This window comes from Vanessa atalanta, chromosome Z (assembly GCF_905147765.1).
Source record: "Vanessa atalanta chromosome Z, ilVanAtal1.2, whole genome shotgun sequence".
Classification (NCBI taxonomy): domain Eukaryota; kingdom Metazoa; phylum Arthropoda; class Insecta; order Lepidoptera; family Nymphalidae; genus Vanessa; species Vanessa atalanta.
In genome coordinates this window covers 5,253,606-5,274,740 of record NC_061902.1, presented here as the reverse complement: position 1 = coordinate 5,274,740, position 21,135 = coordinate 5,253,606, and the positions used below count along the sequence as shown (strand labels likewise).

The window sequence follows — 21,135 nt, the reverse complement described above, 5'->3', positions numbered from 1 at the left end:
CTTTTATTATTTGGGTTAACCATTCAAAACATTTCAAATAACTCCTATAAAATATCTATTAGCGTACAAAATTAAATAATTTGCTTTTAATTTTATACACAAACAGAATTAAAGCTCCATTCTTTAGCTTAACTCCCTTTTTTAGCTCCCGTAAATAATAGTATAGGCTTTCTATCAGTCGATAGTTTATTTCGGTTCTTAATCAGTAAAAAAATTGAAAGTACTACGATTCGGTATCGACTTATATGTAAGTTTGATGGGCAAAATAATTATATTCAGAGTGATATGTCATCAAGCCGAAATGACGCATTCGTTTGCTAAATAAGTGTAGCGCGTGCAAACCCTTCCACGTGCGTTATTTCGCCGAATGTTTATTTAACCTACTTGGCCGCTTTAATCCACAAGCTTTGACGCAGAACAGTTGTGACTCATATAAAAAAATCGAATGAATATAAGAATTTATAATTAATAAAAAATAGCACGCGTATATATGCGGACACACAGATATAAGGGAGTTTTGAGAGGCGGTGTGAAGGGAGCGTGATGGCATCAGAGCGTCTTGCCGTTTGCCGTGACGGCAAACCAGTCAATTCTACTGCCAAGGCGCCCCAATAGATTTTGCTCATCAAAAATAATAATAAAGATGTATTCTTTGATTTTTTGGCATATTCGCTAGCGTGGCATTTGTGGGCGAAACTGTATACTTTAAGTATGATCCAAAGTACTATCTCTAGTTTAAGATCTGTTTTTTTATCTTGGTCACGTTTACTACTGAAACTCGGAGCATTATAGGTGCATTCGTGTTCGAGACAATAAACATATTTTATTTTATTATAAGCAAATGGAGCTCTTGGACCTAATATCTCAATCCAATCATCACTGCTCCTCACCGTGATGAATGTGTCACATACTTAACAGATTTGTCATTCATTGTCATCTGAGAACAAAATATTTGTCATACTTATTAAACTTTTGTAGGAAACATATTTTATTTTTCATGAGAATAATTTAAATCATTGGTAACTTTTGACTTTGAACATAAAATTAGGAGTCTATTCATCATAATGAAATTGATAAAGATATTAAAATATTAAATAAAATAATATAATTTCTACATCCGACATCTCTACAGCGCTATATCCCACTAAAGTCAAAGTTAGTTTTTTTAAGTTAAGGGAATTAAATGGGTTTGATTCAATACTTACGTGACGTTTAGGCTTGTGCTTCGGTGAAGGTAACTGATTCAGACATGAGTAATGTAATTATAATTATTTTATTTATTTACTTTCAGAACATTGCGATGTTGCCAAAACTGTACGCCATTGTGTGATGAGGAATTTAAGCAGGTCGTTAATCTAAAGAAATCGGGATTATTAATATACGTCCATAATAACGATTTATTGGTAAAATTTTATCTTTTCATTAGACTATTAACTCATAAGTATCTGAAAAATTAAATTATGCTATATTTAAGTTTATTGTATCATCGTGTGATTTTGACTGCCTGTTGCCTTACAAATATAATTGTTGTTTAAATTTAAATGACTTGAATAACATTATTTAACATAATTTTTTAAATCGTTTTTTGTATATCTTTCTTTTTCTTTGTTAGGCGGTCCCTCACTGGCAGTATTCGCCTGTAATGTAACAATTTAAGAGTCAATTTTGAGCATACGCCTGCAGTCGAGTCCTCTGTTTTTACTATGTCGGTCGAAGCATTTATATCGAACGCAGTAATATTGGTTCGATTATGTTATTCACTTCAAAAACAGAAGAAACTGTTTTTGTAGAAATACAGGTTGATTTGAATATTTTAGACCAAATCAATCGATGCATCAGTTTTAGCATTAGCAGCCCGTAAATGTCCCACTGCTGGGATAAAGGCCTCCTCTTCCTTTGAGGAGAAGGTTTGGAGCATATTCCACCACGCTGCTCCAATGCGGGTTGGCGGAATACACATGTGGCAGAATTTCGTTGAAATTAGACACATGCAGGTTTCCTCACGATGTTTTCCTTCACCGCCGAGCACGAGATGTATTATAAACACAAATTAAGCACATGAAATTTCAGTGGTGCCTGCCTGGGTTTGAACCCGAAATCATCGGTTAAGATGCACGCGTTCTAACCACTGGGCCATCTCGGCTCGATGCATCAGTTATCTATTGTTAACTATTAAGAATGTCTTCATCGATTTTAAGCACCTAATAATTATAGTCTAGTTTCAGAATAGATACTTACTAACTATAGATAACGTTAAAATAGGTGCGCACTGTAATGCTCAGTTCTTTTAACTAATTAGGTTGAAAGATCTTCCTTAAGATGTGGATATAAGTGAAATAGCTTCATATGAGTTACATTGATTCCTTTAAACCGTTACCGAAAACCTTAACAAAAAATATATGTTAACTTATGTCATATTATATATACAATTAGAAATAGTCAAAGTAATATATAAATAATAATATAAATATACGAAGTACCTACCCCTAAATTTGTTAGCTTAAGCTACCCCACAATATTTCTTATTGAGGTTGTAAAATTAAATAATATAATAATGATGAATGAATGAAAATGTCGACTATTTTTTTTAATTATATAACTGTTACGCGTTGTTTGCGACGCAAACCCTCTGTCACCAAATCAATCGGTGCAGGCCAATACGAGCTAATTTGACCTGTGTTACTGGGTGAGGTTTCCGCGCGGCATATTTATCCCAAACGTCCAATTGAGCAAGGTTAACGACCTATATCCACCTCTTAAGCAAATAACTATTAATTAAATTCAATTCAAAGCTTACGTTGGATCTTTACATCATAATCTAATAGATCATATGTAAAACATTTATTTTATAAATATATGCCAATAAAGTATTGGCATATTTTTATAAAATAAATGACCTATTTATCGTTTTTGCAGCTAAGAAAGAATTTCGATCAACGAAAAGAAAGTATAATTTTATGTAATTCTACGAATAGAGAACTTAAAAGATTTGAATATGTTTCAGAAATTTGTGAGTGTGATGATGTGAATTATTGATGATTGTGATTATTCAAAAACAAAAGTACATTGTTGTTATGATTTCAAACTGTAATAAACCCAAACTTTTATTTTAGGTCAATATAAAACCAAATGTTTTAAATGTAGAGCACTATTACAACGTATTCGTGATCTTATAGATAACATAACAGTTATACATAAGAATGAAACTTTAGGTATATGTGATTATTGCAAGCGATCATCCTCGAGGAATAAATGTAAGAGATGTGAATATTATATGCAAACATTTTTAAGTAACGAGACCAAACGGTGTTTAGAAAGCGAGAAAAGTTTTCACGAATGGCTTTACAAAGTTCGACAAGTTATATTATCTATAATACAAGGACAATTTGTTTGTAAACACAATATTTACTTAGATTCCGAGTCAAAGATGCAATTAGATTATCTATTGAAGCATATAAATTGTCCTAAAAAACAGAGACGACTGAATTGTGAGCTTTTATGCGATTTTTCTGATAATCTTAGATTAGAAAATAGTTTTCATTCCTCAAATTTAATTAAGAAAACTGGTTCTGAAATTATACCCAATCCTGAATTGATAGACGATTTATCTGAATCAGAATCAACAAATTGTATTTGTAAATATTTATTAAAAAAAACTCCACTTGAAAAAAGCAAAATAAGTGAAGCTTCCTCACCTAGTAGGGAAACGAAAATTGAGGATATAAAACAGAATGTTTCTGATAAACAAATGGTAAATAATTCATTAAAATTATTAACAATATCAAATGAAATGACCGTTACGCCAAAAGAATCAATAAAATTAAAACAAAACATTCAACAAGTTACTCAAACATGTGATAGAGAAAAAACTGATCCTCATAATAAGGTAGAAAAATCTAAGACACGAAAAGAAAACCAAACACTATTGCCAGACTCAGAAAACGAATTAATGTTAAAGATGATAAAACAGAGAAAGGACTTAAAGCATAAAATGAGAAAAAAAATCCAGTGTGAAAAAACTAAAGAATATCCAAAAATAGAATTTCCGACGATTGTCCCCTTAAAGAAAAATAATGAAATATCTTCTAGTATAACAAGAGAATCAGATAGTATCTTAGAATGTGAAAGCAACAAATCAAGTTACGTCACTGAAATGGTTAAAGGAAGAACAATAGTTCCATTTCAAAAACAAAAACCTGAACCTGTCATTAAAAAAATACCTTTATTGTTTCAAATCCAACATGATTTCAATTTACCGACGATAGATACTAATATATCGTTAACATCTAACGATATTCCAGAAAATGCTTTAAAAACCAAAGATACTAAAACAAAAGGAAAATCAATAAAGGTGAGTAATCATACATTTATAACATTTACAATATTAACAGTATATAATTTTAAAATAAAACCGAATCTATTTTTTTTTTAAACCATATTTCACATAATTTATTTTGTACAGAATAAATCAGGTATCATCCGTTATCAGCTATCGAATCGTGAATTTATAGACAAGGGTTGGACTCAATTGCCATCAATTAAGGTATTAAGAAGGGTAGGTATATTAACACCTATTTTATGAACACCTGTCGTTCTTCGTATGATTGCTTGACCAATAAGTAACTCTGGGTACTTTACTTAATCTTTTTATAACTCTTAAAAGGTTAAAATGCAATTATGAATAAAATAATAATTAGTGGCGGACAAACAGGAGACTGAAAGGGGCGCCTCACCCCGGGACTTCAGTCTTGGGGGGTCCCAAATGCATCTGCGTTCCCCTGATCAAATCCTAAACAAGACTAAAAATTTTCCTACATTATTTCATCAAAATCAAACACACTCTACAGCCATCTAGACTTTTAACGCATAAACATAAATAAATATATATCCTAAATAAATAATATAATAAATAAACATAAACACTTATTTATACACACAAATTGAAACTCAATAAAAAGCTTGTAAAACTACATTTTTTTAAAGCTTAACTCCGCTTTTCCGCCCCGGGCCGCTGACGGGCTTAGTTCGTCACTGATAATAATTAAATAAATAAAACAAACCAACCCTCAACCGTAGGGAAAAGTAAGTGCAATCGTGATTGCGCCTTTATGGTATATAATTATATAATACCTACCTACATACCTACTTACATATTCTTAAACTGTTATTAATGTTTTGTTAAACACCATTTTATATAATTAATTAATAAAAATATTTTTATGATTTTAACGATTGGACTACTGTTGGTTAATTTAAAACTAATTAGTAATTTCATACTTGAGTAGAAATGAATTGTATGAATAAATGAGACTTTGAATCATGAGAAAAACTTGGTAGGTGAAATAGTACGTGCTTTATGTAGGCGCACTTTGTACTTAGGTACTTTATGTTATAGACAAACGTTTATAACATGGTGCCTTCATATTCAAAATTTGATTGGTTTAAAAACCATACGAACGAGAAAATGTTATGCTACGAATCAAGTGAGAAACTAGCTGAGATACATGAAGACGGATGCGGGAAATGGTTTTATAAAAATGGCAACACGGCATTAGATTATTATAGCACGTCAGGTTAGTTTTATATTCACCATTTATTCATTTAAAGAATTTCGCCAGCATGGTGCCAGTCAGCTTTAAGACGGACAACTTATTTAGATCCTCTGTCTTTCGCAAGCGATATATATATCAATAGCTTGTCACATGTATATGTATACATTCTTATTAAATACACATATATTATATTTGTAGAGGATTCTGTAAAATCAGTATGACACAAATCCTTCATTTAATATGAACGCATATAATAGTTGTAACGATGCGTTTAAAGCCAAAAAAACTTCGCGTCTCAAGTTAATGTCTTATTTCAAAATATTTGTCACAAGTGGGACTGAACACAACACACCAATAAGGCCAAATCAAATGAATTAGAGAAACGAAATTATTATATTTATGAAGTACGGTAACAGTAAAAGTACACATAAAATTTATGTACAAATATATAATTAGGTTTTTTTTTATTATTCTAGAATTGAATTTAGGCAAACGATGTATCATATACAGTTCACACGAAGAAAACTTACAAAATAAAAAATCTCTCAATGTTATAGCGTCTTTTGACTACCTTGGGAATGGAGTCGTATACGATAATAGGGGCAAAGTAAGGTAAAATATTTATTTATAAAATTATCTTCTTCATCAAGTTATTTAAAAAAAAACATAGAATTTTGAATATAGCCTAAATTAGAATAATACGGACAATGAAACAAGAGGTCTTTTAAAACTTTATATAAAATGAAAATAAAATAATAATATTTTAATCATTTATTTTATGCACAGGTTAAAATACAATCAAACGGAAGGATTCGTGATCGATAAAAATATTGGCCCACCAAGTCATTGGATGTGGCACACGTTGAACGAACCGCCAGTTTTATTTCCAGTCTTTTGTGATACTTTTGTTGAAAAAAAACCATACTCATATCTCAGAAATAAAAAAGGAAACGATGAAATGATCGATATTGAATTAGAGAATTATCGCAAGGAGAAAGCGGCTAAAATGCAGCAGGCGTATAAGCCCTTTCAAATACGAATAAAGGTTGTAAAGATCAACGATTATTTTTCGCTAAGAATTGTTAACCAATCTAAAATTTACATTCAGTTTCGATGTGAAAATATATGTCTTAAGCTTAATGTTGGAATGTTTTTGAAAAGTAAAGAAATCATAGACTCTGACTTCGCTGTGGTCTCCGAAGTATCGACATCTTGTGATTTCTCAAAAAATGTTTAACATCAGAATTTCGTTAGTGCTTATTCAGTTGAGAGATATTTTTTCTTTTTTAATTTTTAATTAGTTGAGGGAATATTGACTGATATTTTCATATGGATAAAATAAAATAAGAATATAATTGTTTTATTTTAAGTATAAATAATAAATATGCTAATTAGTTTCAAATGTTTTTCATTTCTTTAAAATAACATAAAAAATTATGACAAAACTCTTGATAGAAGAGGATTAATAACGTTCATGTTCACACTCAATGCAAGCAGAGTAAAATATCTAATGTTCCTTCTTCCATTTACTCAAAGGTCCTCAAATTTGTCTAAGTCGAAAAGTTATATGACTCACTCATGTTCGGTAGTGAGGTTCGAGTTTCATTTTACATCTACAGCGTTGCGTTTATGTAAGGACTAACTTCGAGAAATGTTGACAACTGAATTATGGTGATACGCTATTTTGATACATGTTTCCTATTAATATATAAATATTTTTTTCATCAATCCAAAAACTAGATGATTTCAGACTAATAAATAATCAAATATCAAATAATGCACAAGTCGGATTATAAGAGTTAGGGAATAAGTGCACTTGTGCTGATGCACACATTTGCCGCGTAATATTTCCTTTCGAAATGGCTAGTACCATTGAGAACATACTTCTTACCAAAAATGTGTTGACATGGAATTAACCACGGCGTCACAGCCTCATAATATATCTCCAATTTATTAACAGTTGCAGTCAATGTGAATTCAAATATTTGCACGTGAATAGAAGTCGTCAGGAGTTGTTCAAAAACTCATTTTTTTTAAATATAAGGGCACGTGCCCTTTGAAGGGAAGCTAATGATGCCTTGTCTTGCCACCACTCTCGCTGTTCAAGGTTCGTGTAAAGTGTTTTTAGCTTCCGAGGTTTAATTGTAAGCGACAAAAACCACACCACATTTGACTTTTTAAAATTCATTTACAATTGATTGTCTTGTAGTCAAAGCGACCCTTGTGAAAACAGCCCGACATTTTAAATGTATATATATACCGTTAAATTCACGTAAATATATGTATCAAAGGTCAATTTTTCTTAAAAAACAATGTTTACTTGATAAAATTATAGCTTGTAATGTTGCTTTATGATAAGCGTGAATTATATTGATTATTTACATTTTTACACACATACATTATGTATATAGGCCTGTAAATTTCCCACTGCTGGGCTAAGGCCTCCTCTCCCTTTGAGGACAAGGTTTGGAGCATATTCCACCACGCTGCACCAATGCGGGTTGGTGGAATACACATGTGGCAGAATTTCGTTGAAATTAGACACATGCAGGTTTCCTCACGATGTTTTTCTACAAAGCCGAGCACGAGATGAATTATAAACACAAATGAAGCACATGAAATTTGAGTTGTGCTTGCCTGGGTATATTGATGTACCATTTCGTAATTATTTTCATTCCAATAGTAAATCTCATTTAAATTTCATGTAGCTTTCTATCGGGAGCTGGCAGACGCAAAGACTGTCGAAACGATTACTAACATCGATATGTATTTATTAAACTTAAAAACTTTAACACTTTACAAGTAACAATTAAAAAACACAATTATAATTAAAAAAAAAAATGATAACATACTTTTTGTACTTAAAAAACAAATATATTGGTTTTATATATTTTTAAGTAAATGTTTTAATTGATACATAGTAATTACTGTGTTTGTTTTCTCTTTTTTTTATAAGAATTCACACGAGGAACAAGATTAGCCACCCGATAATAAGCAGTCACCGTTACCTAAAGACACTAGTATTGCAAGCAGTATAAATCATTCCTAGATCTTCTAATGCACTAACGAATTTAAGATACTAGCTGAATCTGCTTTATCCGCTATTAATTTATAATAATTTGCCTTTAGAAAAACCGTCAACCACACAATTTTACCTCCTTGAGCGGTGAATTAGAAACTAAACTATATCCTTCCAGGGGATATAAATCTACCTTCATACCAAATTTCATCTAAATCGGTTCAGAGGATTAAGCGTGAATAGACAACATACAGGGTTTATAATACTAGTATAGATTTATCTGAGCGACCTTAGTCATTCTTAATTCCGGAATATGGCTATATTACTACTGATATTGATTTTGCTGGTGGAATGATTGATTAGGGGGTGGTACCTAAACCCACCATTGGGTTGTGTTACTTATATTTTATAGCAAGTCCATTCAATTGGAATTATCTAAAGTGTAAGTGAATACTTTAATTTAAAAGTTATGTTAAAGATATTAAAAAAGTAACTTTTAAGTTTATTAAACACAGATAAAACTAATCACATTAACAGCCTGTAAATTTTCCACTTCTGGGCTAAGGCCTCCTCTGCTTTTGTGGAGGTTTGGAGCAAATTCCACCACGCTGCTTCAATGCGTTTTGGTGGAATACACATGGCAGAAATTAGACACATGCCGGTTTCCTCAACGCCGAGCACGAAATGAATTATAAACACGAATTAAGCACATTAAAATTCAGTGGTGCTTACCTGGGTGGTGCTTGAATTCGAAATCATCCGTTAAGATGCACGTGTTCTAACCATTGGGCCATCTCGGCTCAAAAAGCGTTAAGTATTAACAGATTAACTGATTAGGAAATCTGGCTTTGATCGGTATTGCGGAAGATGGACCTTGGTGTATTAAAGTTAGGATTTGATAACGTAACCTTTGAATAAGCTGACCTTTACAATTCGTGAGTTGTGGGATGGCTTTCAAATTTTCGATAAAGATAATATCTCTGATAGATCAATGATCGTATTACTATGGGATGACTAAAGAGTCAGCGTATATTCTTATATACGATAAAGTACATAGAGTCAAATGTCCTTACCCGTAGCGAGAAAATATGCAACAATTAATAACATTTAAACTTCGTAGTATATTTATTAACAATAACAAACGTAATAAGGATTTTTCTTTTAAAATAAAGAACAAAACGTAATCATTGCGTATTTTATTTTATTAAACATTTATTTAACATTAAAGTTGAATTCTACGCGAACATTATTATATATCAAAGATCAACTTAACTATTTATGTTTATTGATTTAGTTAAAAAGGCGGAAATCATGTATTTGTATTGTATTTCTTTATTAATTTTACGACAGCTTTACTATCAGATTTTATGACCTTACCCCCTGGGACTATATTGAGGGTAAAATCGCCTCTATTGTAGACAAGAATACTGTCGGAGGAATAAATGTTAGATTAATTTCAACCCATTTTTTTAGTCAAATTATTTATAAAATATTTGGGTTCCGTACCTCTAAGAGAAAAAATAACCTTTATAAGATACTGATCTTATAGGGTGTCTGTCCGTGTATCAGTTCGTGCGAATAGTTATTTAAAAAATGAGAAAACTTGAAGCCAGTGAATAATCCACCCCTGGACAAAGGCGTAGAAGATCTACGAGTATTCTCGCGAGAGAGAGAGAGAGAAATGTACATATTTTGTTATACGTGCATCCAATTTTCCTCATGATGTTATATTTTACAAAGAATTATTAACACTAAATCAGTTCACGTGAAGTCTCGTCTTAATGATAGCCAAATAACGTATGTTTACGAATTAAACCTTTGAAATCCGCCTCTTAAAATATTAAATTCCAGTTTATAGTTTTTTTTAGTACAAATAGATAAAAAATAATACAAAACTGTATGCTGCATCTTGATAAAATATATAATAAAAACAGTATAATATTATTTATTAAGTATCTCTAACACGCATCTATTTGTCTATGTATAAATAATATTTAATTCATTGTATCAATTATATATATTTCGATCAATTCCTCGAAGCAAATCCTCATCTCGTAAGTTCAATAAAAATTTTCAGTCCTCAATAGTATAACATTTTAAATTATATATTATGATAATGTATATAGAAAATACAATACTTATATTTAAAATTTAGAAGTATTGTTGAAGTAATTTTTATTAAATTTGATTTTATTTGTGATGAATTAATAATAATTAGCATTAATTAAGCATTATTTAATATAATTATGTTATGTGTAATGCTACGTAAAATAGGGTATTTTAAATTTTACATTTTTAAATATTTATATTTTAATCTTGATAGAATTTTCTAGTTATTAATTTTTGATTTTATAGTTTAAAAATAGAATTTAATTGTTTCATAGATACAGTTTTCAAATAAATTAAACAGAGTGTGGGAGTGTTATGTTATTAGTGTGGTACAAACATTGTAATATATTTTGTTTACAAGATTATTAGATGTATCGGAACGTGTGTTTCAGTGCGAAATGGATTAAAATTTATATTTAAATTTAAAACACTATTAATATAAGTAATTCTATACTAAAACTAAACTAAACAGCAAGTAATTATAAATTTTGTATCAGTTTTACTAATTTCGGTTTAGATTTAGATTACAGTGAATATTTTTTTAATATATTCATTTTCTCCAGCGATGTAGGTGATTTAAGATTCTTCTTTTGCTTTTAGGAAATATGTCAAAAGGTCTATGGGCAGCGGGAAGACGATAGTCGAATTCTTTTCAGCGGATATTGTATTCAGGGTCTGTAAAAACAAGTATATTTTAATTTTGTATTATTACATAAAAATCTAGTTTATTCAACCCCAGTTCGTCATACAAATTTGTTGTTTTTGTATAAAGTATAAAGGCGTATAGCGCAAAAATGATTTATAAAGTTTATAGCTAGAAGATAAAATGATACCTGTAGGTAGCGTAGTTGTAGAGCCGCTGGACTATCCCCGATAACCTCAGAAGCCTCGCGAAGTGCCCTCGATGCCTTTTGCTCACCCTCCGCCGCAATTACTTTAGCACGAGCCTCTCGCGCTGCCTCAGCCTCAGCCGCCATCGCACGTTGCAGTTGAACGGGCAAACGGACGTCTTTGCTGTTATGACATTAAATAATTTTATTAATATAATCACTTATTTATAAATTTCTAGCCAACATTTTAGGCCGAACTTCTGATCATTTGTTCTGTCCTTGTGTTAATCTTTGCTCTCAACGGTGAAGGAAAATTGCATTTATAGAAGGATATTCTGCCACATGTGTACCTTTTAACCCGTACTAGACAAGAGTGGCGGAAAAAGCTCCAACTAGACCCCGCAGTAAGACTTTTACAGTCTGTTTATTTACATTTACGTTTAAAATGATGCATAAAACCATGATTAATTTTATATATTTTCATTCATACAAAAATACATTTCATTACAAGCAACAAACGGTGAACATCTTTTGAAATTCCTTTTAAATTTATATGCGAAAATCGTTCACGTCATCCCTTCCTTCCGGATTACAAAAGACACAATGGAATAATATGCCTTTTACGTTACGAAGTTCGCCTTCGGAGTTACTGTATTCGTGTTGTAAGATCCAGACGGATTGACCTGTTATTTTGCTTTTTATATGCACTGAGCTACAAACAGGTCAACGAGATTTTAATTTAAAAAATTATAATTGAAAATAATTTTATAAAACCTTTTTTAAATTATTGTAATGTTTTCCTTCACCGCCGAGCACGAGATGAATTATAAACACGAATTAAGCACATGAAAATTCAGTGGTGCCTGCCTGGGTTTGAATCCAAAATCATCGGTTAAGATGCACGCGTTCTACTCGTGATTATGGTTATGGTTTTTGTTGAAACCATCACCATAATCACGAGTAAATTTAACCTGGACTACTAATATGAGTTACTATATGTTCCAATACTTGTAGCTTACATTACGTTTAGGTTGTCAGTTAGCGATGTTAATGTAATATAATATGAATTATATAATGCTTCATTGAATTATCGGTAGTTCACATCATATAATTATGGTATTTGATTCGCCTTGTAGATCTTCAAAAGCCTGACCCTCTAGGTTCAATTAATTATTTTTAATTAAAATAAGCTTAACAGATATAATTTAGTTTGTATTTTCTAGCTGTCTGTACTCTTAGTAATCTCACACACACTAAGACAAAGTCACTAAGACTTGTATGCACAAGCGTCACTTACTCATACTAATGCACGTTAATAATAATTTAAATATGGAACGTGCCTTCGTAAGTGAATAGTTCTTTACTTATAACGGAATAAAAATGACGTCAAGGCAACTAAATATAGCTTAAAAATATATTTATTTAATTCGCAGATGTATCATCAATCAGTTGAATAAGTAAAACACGATGGACATCCTTCGGTAATATTAATAATAACGGCCTCATAACCAAATCTTCATCTGCGAAGTACTTCTTAGTGTCCAAGTTGACGACAATAGAAAATATTTTCATAGTCTGATGAGGCACTACTGAAAATATCCGGGTCGAGTTCGGGTTGGTACTAAGAATTTTCTAAGAGAAAACTGCATAACTTAAATTAGCCTGACTCACGATTAAAACCAGCCTCTAGACTAAAGAGGCAGTCAAACACTTATAGTACAGCATAGTCTCAATTAAAAACGTGTGTTCGCTAAACAAATTTAATATAAGATAAAAGTGTTCTGGTGCAGTAGTCTTAAGCTTAGAATATTTAAACGTTAATGTTGTCGTTAAAAATAAATCAGTAGCAATTTTCGCTTTTACTTAAAATTATATAAAATTTCAAAACCTCATCATAATATTAAGTATTAGTGCAGTATTAAATACTTTAACCGCAAGATTGTATTTATTTGAACCCTCGATAATATGTTCTGTCCACTGAAATATTTCAGTTCAAAATTTTTTTTTTTTATGAAATGGTGTAGGTACTTAATTTCAAAACAATGTTAAAAATCATATAGTTCGAGTGTTCCGTTTTTACTGCGAATAAAACACGATGGAAACGTCAGCATTATTGATTCTGTAATGACGTGTGGCCGAACACTTATTTTAAAACTAGGAATTATTGGACACCATAAACGCCATTAATCAAATATACGGCTTATCATTTTGATAATAAGGATCTAATTCGAGCGTACGTACCGTGGCCTACATATCATATTTTAAGTCGATAACTCACTATTTCTTTTTGTATAGAACCTAATAATTATCTGTACATCAAAGTGATTAAGTCATGAAGCCGATGGACACTTTATATAATATATATATCATCGATAATTATACATTTCATACGTTAGAATAATTCATGAAACCGTTTGGGTAACAAAGCGTATCAAAGACATATACACACTTACATATACATATAAAGTAGCATTGTCTATTACTTATATTGATTTTAAACCTATTACTGGAGTTGTAATAAGTGATAGAGCAATTAAATTATATGAGGTGCAGTTAATTTCAATTAAATAAACCAAAATGTTCTTAGGCATTAAATTCAATAACGAGTTACCCCAGCGCTTGTTTGAAATTACAATACACGGCTATATTTAAACATCATTGCTTGTCCGCCCGCCCTAGTTTGGCACCAAACTTACAAAGCAAACTTTGCCAACTTACAGCAACGCGAATATTATGTTATTTACTTACATTTCAACTCGCTCCACCTTAATACCCCAAGCTTCGGTCGCTTCGTCGAGAGAGATTTGCATGTTTCCTGAAATAGTTTCTCGTTCGCTCAGGATTTCGTGAAGTGGTCGTGTGCCCATCGTGTTTCGGAGAGTCGTCTGAGCCAACAGCCTCGTGGAATGATGAGCGTTTTCGACGTTGGCAATGGAAATAGTGGCGTTATGAACGCGGTAGTAGACGACGGCATCCACAGACACCGTTACAGAGTCTTTAGTGAGAACCTAAAGATAACGAAAAAAAAAATTACCTTACAGAGCAATTTCAGTAAATTTAAAAGCTGTTTTCAACTCATAAAAGAACTTGGTGCTATAATCGTTGTATATATGCATAAGTCACTGAATCTCCTCCTATTTAGCTGCATTTTAATGAACTTTTTTGGGTATGTTTGTAGATCTCTGAAAGGCTTAGATTAGGGATTGGGTTTAAGGAGCTTTTTGACCGAATAATTTAAAAATTCTTGTCGATTCGGTTCAGCTGTCAACGAAAACTATAAATATCTAACTAACTCGTACTTCTTAAAGCGAAACCGTTATTATAATTTGATTAATACACCAACGAATCGGCTACGATTATTTCTGATCGATTGGATTGTCCATGGACAGGTCAAAATATCGAATCCATGCGTGTCGTAGTTTGTGAAGGTATATTATTAAGGTCATATTGTTTCAAACTGTAGGTTACTTTATACATCAATAATAAAATTTATTAGTTTCAAAACTGTTTTACTATTATTATTATTTTATAATATCGGTAGGCGGACGAGCAAATAAGCCACCTGATGGTAAGTGATCACCACCGCTCATTGGCAATGGCGTAGTAAGAAATATTAACCATTCCATACATCACCAATGAACTAAGATGTAACGTCCCTTGTGCCTGTAGTTACACTGGCTCACTCACCCTTCAAACCGGAACACAACAATACTGAGTACTGCTGTTTAGCGGTAGAGTATCTGATAAGTGGGCGATACCTACCCAGACGGGCTTGCACAAAGCCCTAACACAAAGAAAACTGTTTTATTAAATTGACTTAAATACGAACTGTATTCAGTATATACTTAAATACTCTATAAAAGGAAATTTATAAGATTATGCAAAACTTGTAGAATTTGATCTGCAAATAAACTGTACTGAAGTGAACTCAAGCTTTTTTTAATGGTAAATATATAAGGTTAATTAAACGGAAAGCGACTACACGTAGATACTGAAAAGGAAATCGAGCTTTAGTTAAATTTAAATTGGTGGAAAAGAGTGACAACAGAGTGTCCCGATAGTTCTCGGAAGAATCTAATTTTTTAATCGTGACTTGATTAACAATTTATTTGATACTTTAACATAAGGATTCTTATGAATTATCAATTTTGATAAAGAATATTTTTTGTTTGATTGTGATCAGCGTCATGTGTTCATACTTTTCTGTTCATCTCAAAGGAGAGGTTAAAATTATAAACATGTCAGCTCTCTAGGGGCAAAACTAATAAGTCTCATTCTACCTTTCGTAACCTTCCACAGGTACGATAAAATGTTGAAATTAATGAAATTAGACCACAAGTCTCAAAAGGGATGTTAAAAATATCGTATTAAATTACATTATGGTTAAATTTTACAATTTTATAGTAATTAAAATACTTCGTATAAATATTAAAAAAAGGTTTTTAAGAAGCGTTCTGTTATATCATAATATACAATTATACTGTTAAGTAGGTACATATTTACAAAAATTGTTTTATTTATTGGCCATAAGCGTTTAAAATTGAGAAATAACTATTTATATTTTTGAATGTTTTTTTTTTTCAAAAATTTAATATTTTAAAATAATTTCAGATAGATTTTAAGTATTGAGGTGATTTTAATAATTTAAATCTAATTCTCAATTAAAATAGACATTTACGCACTGTAGCAAGTAAGTGTACGGCACGAAGAATTAATGAATATTTTATACCGCAGCATCGTTCACTATAAAACTAAACACATATAAGTTGAAATAATCCCAGAATAAAATGATAATACAGTTCACAATTGGCAAGAATTGAATTTTTTATTTGAAAACTTTTTTCCTATGTTCGGCTTATTATTTAAAGACAATAAAATATCGCCGTTTACCCGTACGACGCGTTTGTTAAAGCATGCTATTATGTATATGTAATTTTTTTTTCCGAGCTACCTATTTACAAACTAATTGAAATCAATTCAAAAAACCAGATCAGAGCTGACTTGGAGACCATCGATTTTAACTAAAAACCATCCATACAATTTAGTGTAAGTCGAAGATAGTGAACTTGAAAAAATTATATAAAAATGTGATGTTGCATTACGATTATAATATGAGTTTAACTTACCTCTTGTGGTGGTACGTCGTAAGTACGAGTTCGGAGATCAACACGCGCGTACGAATCAATACAAGGTAGTATGAAGAAAATACCTAAGAAATAAAAAGTCATGAGTTATTTAATGAACTTTTGTTTTTTTTTTTAAGATTTTCTATCTTTGTTTTCAAGAGAATAATGATTTGAAATGAGTCTTATCTAGAGCTTAGAGGTTCTTGTTTGTTATCCAACCATTACGGTAAATGGGTATTCCAAATAGTAATGGGATAAAAGTGTCTAACTAAATGGATTGTAACGATAAATTATCTTTTTCGATTGCTACGATCTCCATTATAGAGCCAAAAGATGATTTACTTTAAATTATTCATTTAATTTTTTTTTATTCGGTTTTTTCTGATCTTTATTATCAATTATAAATTTGAATACAGAATACATAATTCTACCATTTCATAGATTTATTTTTTGTAATGTAATGTATGTCACTACGATATTTAGTAAGCAATAATCACAACTACTTAAACATATCATGAAAATTGTTTTATTAAATATAAATATACATACCAGGTCCTTTAGCCCCCCCGGAAAGTAATCTTCCTAGGCGAAAGATTACGGCTCTTTCGTATTCTTGCACGACCTAAAAAATGTGTGCCTTTGATTATTTATCTGTCTTGATAAACTATCAAAGCTGACAACGAGTCGAAAAAAATAGTGACCAACAGTTGGCCACCAAGTACACACACACTAGTGAATTAGTATGACGTCTGGCGAGTATCAAGTAAAGTTATCACGCACACCAAGACAAAGTTTGGCCGATTGTACTGCGACACTCTATCGAGATATATAGATAATATAAGGTGTATTCTTTAGATATTGTACACAGATAAAAAATCTAAAAAAGGATACTTTCTTATAATCTATATTTATAATCTTTTTTTTCCTCTTTGATTGCTATGGATTTTACAAACTGAAGAACAAACATCTGCCCGGTTTATCTACCCATTTCACTAGATTACAATTAACATTTAATCCCCAGATAGAGAGACACAAGAAAATAAAATGCGCCAAAACTCCAGATCTCCTTTATGCCTCGCCAGCTAACAACCTACAGACCTGATACAACTAATCGCAAACTATATAATGCTTATTGCTTGCTTTAAGCATAATTTCATACCAACACTACCTATAATTACGTCTCAATTTATATATCTCTAACTGAATACAGATATACTTGGTTAATATATCAAATGGGCCTCAAATACAATGTCATCTATCGCCTTAATTGCCGATTACATCTATCTCTCTTTACCTAAAAGTTTTATCTAAATAGGTTCAGTTGATTTGTAATCCATAAAAGCATTCAAATATAATTCACCTCTTTGTAATATTACCGTAATTATTTGCGAGGTACTGACGTTAATGCTTTTGTAGCGCTGTGTGAAAGAAAAGTCACTTGTCCATTTTTAAAAGAAGACGCTTGCTTATCAGCGAATATGAAAAAATAAAAATGCTTAGGTCGCGTTATATTTTATCACAGGCATTATTTTGAAGTATTTGCGGATACGTTGTAGCCCAAGTATGTGTGCCTGTTCACTATACTAGGGATCCGTCCTAACTTTGCCTGTATTTATTAATGTTTTTACAAAATCAAATCAATCATGAACACTCAGTGTTTATCCGAAACTTTTATATCGTTAATACTTGAAATATTTTACGATATCTCTGAAATTATGTAAAAAATTATAGTTGTCATGCTGTTTTCTTTTAAGAACTTTTAAGACCTTTTAAGATCGCTGAGACTTTCGTCAAGTCGGTAATTTCGAAGGCGGATAAGCGTCAATTTACAATTAAATAAATTGATCTAAAAACTCGACTTATTTCGTGTATATTTTCAAGTTCTATATACAAGTGCAACTAGACTTTATTTTAGATAATATTTTTCCACGAAAATTGAGACAGGTTTGAACGTTTTTAATGTATTTAATAACGTTAAACAAACTTAGGAATTATCAATCTAGTATATATTCCGTGATTACTATCTGTAATAATTTGTTTAGTTTGCATCTTAAAAATATAAAATAAATAAACAAAGACAATTTTAACGTTATGTAAAAGCTAATTTATTCTTCCTCGAGCGCCTTTATATCTCCTTAAGGCTTAATATACACGCTCCTTTGATAATAAAGGAACGTTCAGCGTCTTTGCTAACAATATATTATAAGATAGAATATTACTTTTAAGCTACAAAAATAAAAGTAATAGTAAAATAAATAACGATCAAGTTTGTTTTTTTTACTATTTTTACTTTACCACAAATATTTAAATTTATAGCTATATTATAAAATACACGATAAATATAATGTTATTCAATTGATCTTCTATATTAATATTATAAACGCGAAAGTAACTCTGGCTGTCTGTCTGTCTGTTGCTCTTCCACGGCCAAACTGATTTTATAAAATTAGGTATGAAGGTAGCTTGAACTCCAAGGATATTATGTAGACTACTTTTTACGTTTAATACCTGACGACCGACCCTTTAAAACGCAAGCGAAGCCGCGAGCGATAACTAGTATTATATAATAATAATTTTATAAGCTGAAGGCTATGTTTTACCTAATAACCCATTCTGGTTTTTTTTTAAACTTAGATATTGACCGAAAAACCCCTCTTCGTGATTACACTTGAAACACTATTTATAGCTGATTCTTGAAAATTTATGAAGTTATAAGAGGCACTATATACGTAGAATGTTTTATATCAAATTTAGCATCATAAGCAGCCAATAAACTGGCTTTTCTAAAATTTAATAATACAATAATATTTCATTTTATTGTCATGTTCATTTAGGTGACGTTACTTCTGAATTCAAACGTCGAAACCTCACCTCGGAACTGTGTCAAGAGTCGGGTACTTCAGGTACCTATACTCGTCATATTTAACTCATTTATTGACCCATTTACATGTAAAGCGAGAGAAAATATAAATTTTGCGGTAACTACACGTAGTGGTATGAATGAACCGCGCTAGACCTCTCTTGCTTTCGAAAGATTTTTTATTATTTAATCGTATTTTGAATTTTCATGAATTTAAATCTTTTTAGCGAGAAAACATATTTTTAAAGTTTTTTTAAAAAAGACAATAAAAACAAAAACTACAACAGTATTTTAAATTATTACGTGCTTCGTAAAACTTACAGCCACTTAGAATACAGACTCCCGCTCAAATGACAATTGGAGAATATTTATAAGTAGTCATTTGATGTAAAATCAATATCGGTTTATTTCAAGTAAATTTACCGAATTATTTGACACAGTGAAATATTTAAAAATTATTCGCTGTTGCAAATAACAATCACTTTGAAACTTTAAATTAGCTCATTTTCGCCAAACATTCAGTCGCAATGCATTTTTTAAATAAAAAAAATATTCTAAACAAATTAGATAAATTTTTAAAATCAATTCTTGGCAGAGCAATTAAGAAAGTATAATCTTACCTTGAAACAAATGAAGAGTGAAAACGGCATCGTAACAATCACCAGAATCCATGACAAAACCACCAAGATTTTCCCGCAAGTTTTTGACTCGGAGTCAGCATCATCATTCGCTAGAATATGGAAAACATATTTATAAACATTGTAAAACTGCATTTAAACGATCTTAATGCCCTAATACCCTACCGCTTATAGTCGGATATAAATTTTGCCGACTGGACATCTCAAGTATAGTAGTCATGAGGAAATAAAACTTTTATTGTTAAACAATTTCAATGTAGTTATATACGTAATACACGGCTGATTATTTATCGACGACTGACCCAAGTAACGTGTAGGCTGAGGTGTCATTAAAAATTCACATGGGAAATGAAATATGAATCGAACGTTTTCCATGTAGAATTTATTTGTATTTGAAGTAAACAAATAATTTATTACAAACTTATATTTGTACTTCAGTAAACTTATATACGTACGACTCGGCTCGGCAACAACCATCGTGGTGGAGTCGGAATATCGCGCCAGGGTTGCGAATTGTACGTCCGCTCGTAACGAAAGAAGGGAGTTTACTGCCAGGAAGCTGTGAGCGTCATAGAATACGGGGAAGAAACGCTGGCGAAGCACCTTTATATAAAAAGTATAACACTGCTTATCAACCAACGAATATATTTTAAGTCAAATCATTTTCACATTTTCAGATCTACCATAGTCTTGTAGTTATATTTGTATTGTAAGGTTTAGCTTTTTGTATTAATTTATATTGATGTCAACTTAGTCAGTATTATACTAAGCTCTTATATTTTATGTCTGGTGAACCGATTTACATCGAGAAATTTCTTTTAAAAGAACCATTATAATATATTTATTTATGAAATCTAGAAAGCTTTTCAACGTTGTTTTTCAAGGTACGTTTCTTAGACATTTTTCAGAGTTATTATTATTTTAAATATATTGTTAAATAAGATGTCTTTGTAGTTATTGTAATATTTGCATTTCTGGTCATTATATATTCTTTGCCTATG

General features: G+C 31.1%; 2 protein-coding genes across 2 annotated transcripts; one reads left to right on the top strand and one right to left on the bottom strand.

The window, feature by feature from the left end:
* The first annotated feature begins 1,703 nt into the window (after nucleotides 1-1,703).
* LOC125076301 lies at nucleotides 1,704-6,789 on the top strand. Its single transcript, XM_047688398.1, has 8 exons — nucleotides 1,704-1,742; nucleotides 2,917-3,010; nucleotides 3,114-3,290; nucleotides 3,810-4,351; nucleotides 4,463-4,555; nucleotides 5,396-5,573; nucleotides 6,029-6,164; nucleotides 6,339-6,789. The coding sequence occupies exons 1-8, from the start codon at nucleotides 1,704-1,706 to the stop codon at nucleotides 6,787-6,789; spliced, it is 1,710 nt and encodes a 569-aa protein (XP_047544354.1).
* Nucleotides 6,790-11,256: 4,467 nt separating this feature from the next.
* On the bottom strand, nucleotides 11,257-20,673 carry LOC125075966 (band 7 protein AAEL010189). Its single transcript, XM_047687855.1, has 7 exons — nucleotides 20,590-20,673; nucleotides 20,117-20,226; nucleotides 17,186-17,258; nucleotides 16,637-16,719; nucleotides 14,259-14,518; nucleotides 11,514-11,694; nucleotides 11,257-11,355 (listed from the first exon to the last, which is right to left on the bottom strand). Exons 1-7 carry the CDS (start codon nucleotides 20,609-20,611, stop codon nucleotides 11,257-11,259), a joined length of 828 nt encoding a protein of 275 aa, XP_047543811.1. The 5' UTR covers nucleotides 20,612-20,673.
* Nucleotides 20,674-21,135: the final 462 nt, after the last annotated feature.

What these genes read in the sequence shown, in the direction of transcription:
- LOC125076301 (XM_047688398.1), top strand. Translation starts at nt 1,704, where the DNA reads ATGTCGGTCGAAGCATTTATATCGAACGCAGTAATATTG. An exon ending in TGAATATGTTTCAGAAATTT is followed by an intron (nt 3,011 to 3,113) that starts GTGAGTGTGATG and finishes CTTTTATTTTAG; the next exon opens with GTCAATATAAAACCAAATGT. An exon ending in CAAAAGGAAAATCAATAAAG is followed by an intron (nt 4,352 to 4,462) that starts GTGAGTAATCAT and finishes TATTTTGTACAG; the next exon opens with AATAAATCAGGTATCATCCG.
- LOC125075966 (XM_047687855.1), bottom strand. Translation starts at nt 20,611, where the DNA reads ATGGTTGTTGCCGAGCCGAGTC. An exon ending in CACTCTTCATTTGTTTCAAG is followed by an intron (nt 17,259 to 20,116) that starts GTAAGATTATAC and finishes CACATTTTTTAG; the next exon opens with GTCGTGCAAGAATACGAAAG. An exon ending in CGGGGGGGCTAAAGGACCTG is followed by an intron (nt 16,720 to 17,185) that starts GTATGTATATTT and finishes TTTATTTCTTAG; the next exon opens with GTATTTTCTTCATACTACCT.